The following is a 3,896-nucleotide window of genomic DNA, read 5'->3' on the forward strand; positions in this document are numbered from 1 at the left end:
TATGTTTGCGGTGAATATTTGCAGTGCGCCAGGCGTTTTGATAGCGCTAAATTTCAATTCGAAATATTATTATGTACTTCCGTTACTTGTATTCATAAATTCTTATAATACATTGCTATGTCATTTAACTTTTTCAACAAGTTTGGTATATTCAATTAAAATATTATCTAACATTTATCACTCTTTACGATAGTGGTCACAAATTGATATACACATGAGATAATCATTTAATCACATAATCCGATTATCCAAAACGCCTCATATCCTCCGTTTTAACGTGATTTCTTCAGAACCAATTAAAATGTCAGCAACTATACATCAACATGTGGTTTCGGGACCAGAAGAAGAGCTTATCCCAGCACATTTATCGTATGGGCAATTTCTGTTTGACAAATTAAAAAGTGGCGGAAATAAAGTCGCTCAAGTGAGTACACACATATTTTTTTTTTTAAATTGTCGTATTAAGGATTATTTTTCTGTCAATTAAACTTATAAATGTTAAAATGTTTCAGATTTGCGCAGAGACAGGTAGCTCAGTAACATACAGAGATATTCTTCAAAGCAGTGTAAATTTGGCCACATCTCTACTAGAACTTGGCTTAAAAAAAGGAGATGTAGTTGCTCTGAGCTGTGAAAATCGCTTTGAGTTTACTGTCACATCGCTCGCTATACTCTACTGTGGTGCAACACTATCAACACTAAATGTTACATATTCTCCAGGTACATTATATTTAATTTTAAACATAGCACCCAAAAAGCACCTATGCATATCATACTCACATTCGATACAAATTTATAATTTATCACTTTACACACTGATTTGGTTAGATATTGAGAAAACTGCAATGACACTGCTAAAAAATTGACATTTGCAATTAAACAATATTTTCAGGTGAGATAAGCCATCTCCTGGCTATAACAAAACCAAAGTTCATTTTTACCTCACCCATAACTGCACAGAACATTCATGATTGCTGTCAAGATTTAGCACATGTAGAGAAACTGATACTCTTTGGTGAATATGATGTTGTGCCTGCTGTGTTCTATAATGACTTGGTAAAAAACAACATAAATATAGACGACTTTACCCTTGTTGATGTGAATGGTGCTGAAGATGTAGCTGCTATCATGTGCTCCTCAGGGACTACTGGATTGCCTAAAGGTGTTATGTTAACACATGTTAATTTTCTCACCTTGTCTGCCCATATGAAGTAAGTATTATGTGAACATTTTTAGAAATAAGTGTTAATGTAATAAAAAAACCTATTTGATAATGGTCCAAAATATTATGAGCATAATATTCTTAAAAAGCTAATAAAGCAAAAGATAGAAAATGTACATCAACATCACATCTCTTAGGTACTATTTGGAGACTTCGAAGAAAAGAAAAAAGCATGAAGTAAACAGTGCACTCTCACTAATACCCTGGTTCCATGCATATGGTTTCATTACTACCTTAGCAATCATGTGTCTACATATTGAAGTAGTTTTCTTAAAGAGGTTTGAGGAAGAGCAATTTTTGGAAACCATACAAAAGTACAAGGTATGAGATTTCGATTTATCTGACAGATTCCTGTCCACCATACACAACATATAATGTACAAGGAAAATAACAAAATATTCAAATGAACATGATATTTCCTCATGCATCATAGAATTTCCTTGGCTCCTGTACCTTTATTTAAATATTATCAATAAGTAATACATTGTTGTTATAAAAGCTGCTCATGGTTGGGCATTTATAATCTCTTATTATTAAGAGTATATAAATGCTTTATATACTAATTATTGCATAATATTATGACAATCATAATGTTTTCCAGAATTGTAGTGTTCCAAATATAGCCTAGAATAGCAAGGACTAATATTATAAATAAAGAATACAATGGGCAAATTTTTCTATAATGTGATTACTGATCAAGGAGAAAATGTCAAAAAATCAACTAAATATCTTTATAACATCCATATGTAGGAAATATAGCGTACAATTCATTTATTCATACTGGAAGGGAAGATGCAGTAAAGGTTGTAACAAATCTTTCAAAAGAACTAGTCTTGAGAAAAAATTTACATTATCATTGAACACATAAATTACATTTACAGTACATTAAATAAAAATTTAATGTAAAAATTTATACCTTAATATCTTTTACTCCAGATAAACATGGCTACAATTGTGCCACCTTTAGCAGTTTTTCTGGCAAAACATCCCCTTGTGCTGAAGTACGATTTAACCTCGCTGAATGAAGTGTGGTGTGGGGCTGCACCTTTATCTCGGGAAATTCAGTCAGCTATAACTCAAAGGTATTATTGTCCTCTACTTCCTTAAATTCTACGAAATCTCTTAATACACATAACAAAAGTATTTTCTGTATTGAATGAATATCTTAAAAACAATCTAAAATATGAATTATTATATAACAGAACTGGTATCCAGTATATAAGACAGGGATATGGTCTTACGGAAGTCACAATGGCGTGTTGTGTCGATCTCACAAATGGGGAGAAAATTGGCTCTTGCGGCACGCCGGCGCCTGGTATGAAGATTAAGGTAACTTGTCCTACTAATATTATAAATGCGAAAGTTTGTAAGGATGTGTGTGTGTTTGTTGCTCATTCACGCAAAAACTACTGAACCGATCGCGATGAAATTTGGTATGTAGATAGCTGGACTACTGGAATAACATATAGGCAACTTTTTATCCTACGGGATAAGGACTTACGCGGGTGAAACCGCGGGGCGCAGCTAGTAAGTTATAAATGTAATGTTGGTATTGTTAGGTTGAAACCGGTCATAGTTTATATTTTTGTGATAATTTTAAAATTGGAATAGAAGTGTAATCAATATAGTGAGTGTATTTCATTTTTAAATTTCTAAAAATCCTATATAGATATCCATTAAATATCACAGGATATCGCCATCTTTTAAAATACATTATTAATTTTAAAGTGTCATTGTTTTTGCTTAGGTTATCGATATAGAAACCGGTCAGAAGTTGGGACCAAATAAAGAGGGAGAGTTATGGGTTAAGTCCCCGCTACGCATGAAAGGCTACATGGGCGACCGGGCCGCCAGCGACGCTCTCATTGACGCGGAAGGATATGTACAAACTGGTGACATTGGATATTATGACAATGATGGATTTTTCTATATAGTTGACCGACTAAAGGAACTTATCAAGTATAAGGGATTCCAGGTAAGACTGGGCGTAGTACATCTACGTGGATAACACTTTAGTAAATCTTTACTAGAAATCTAGAAACATGAAGGTAAAACGGTGAAAATTATTATATGTATGGTGAGATATACATTTCTTGAATACCTATTTACCAATATGAACTTACAAATTAAACATTATGTAGATAGATACGTATTTATATACGCGTTATACATCCGACAAAAATAAGTTAGCTATCTTTTGATACTTTCATAATGAAAATATATTATACAAAACAGGAAAAAAGAAAACAATAATAAAAAATAATAATAATAATAAACAATATTTACGAATAATCTATGAAAATTTTTAAAATGAATATGTAGTCATTTTTTTAAGCATGAGTTTTGACGTGTGGTGATTATTATTTTTCCCTATGACGATTGATGATCCTATCCTATCCTATTCTATCCTGCTCCTACTAATCCTATCCTACTTCCTACTCTTACTAAAATTATAAATGCGAAAGTTTGTAAGGATGTGTGTTTGTTTGATACTCTTTCACGCAAAAACTACTGAACCGATTGCAATGAAATTTGATACGTAGATAGCTGGACAACTGGAATAACATATAGGCAACTTTTTATCCCTCTGCACAAGTGGAATAACATATAGGCAACTAGGATACGGATTTACGCGGGTGAAACCGCGGGGCGCTGCTAATAAGTAATTAATATT

General features: G+C 32.7%; 1 protein-coding gene across 1 annotated transcript in view; it reads left to right on the plus strand.

Annotated features, from left to right (window-relative positions):
- The window catches only part of LOC119828456 (4-coumarate--CoA ligase 1), a 6,865-nt gene continuing 2,969 nt past the window's right edge, over positions 1-3,896 (plus strand). Inside the window, exons 1-7 of the mRNA XM_038350609.1 lie at positions 1-424; positions 513-720; positions 893-1,211; positions 1,360-1,543; positions 2,159-2,304; positions 2,425-2,551; positions 2,970-3,197. Of these exons, the coding sequence (XP_038206537.1) occupies positions 302-424; positions 513-720; positions 893-1,211; positions 1,360-1,543; positions 2,159-2,304; positions 2,425-2,551; positions 2,970-3,197 (1,335 nt within the window). The 5' untranslated portion in view covers positions 1-301. The remainder of the gene's footprint in view (positions 425-512; positions 721-892; positions 1,212-1,359; positions 1,544-2,158; positions 2,305-2,424; positions 2,552-2,969; positions 3,198-3,896) is intronic.

The sequence above is a fragment of the Zerene cesonia genome, chromosome 8, assembly GCF_012273895.1.
Source record: "Zerene cesonia ecotype Mississippi chromosome 8, Zerene_cesonia_1.1, whole genome shotgun sequence".
Taxonomy (NCBI): Eukaryota; Metazoa; Arthropoda; class Insecta; order Lepidoptera; family Pieridae; genus Zerene; species Zerene cesonia.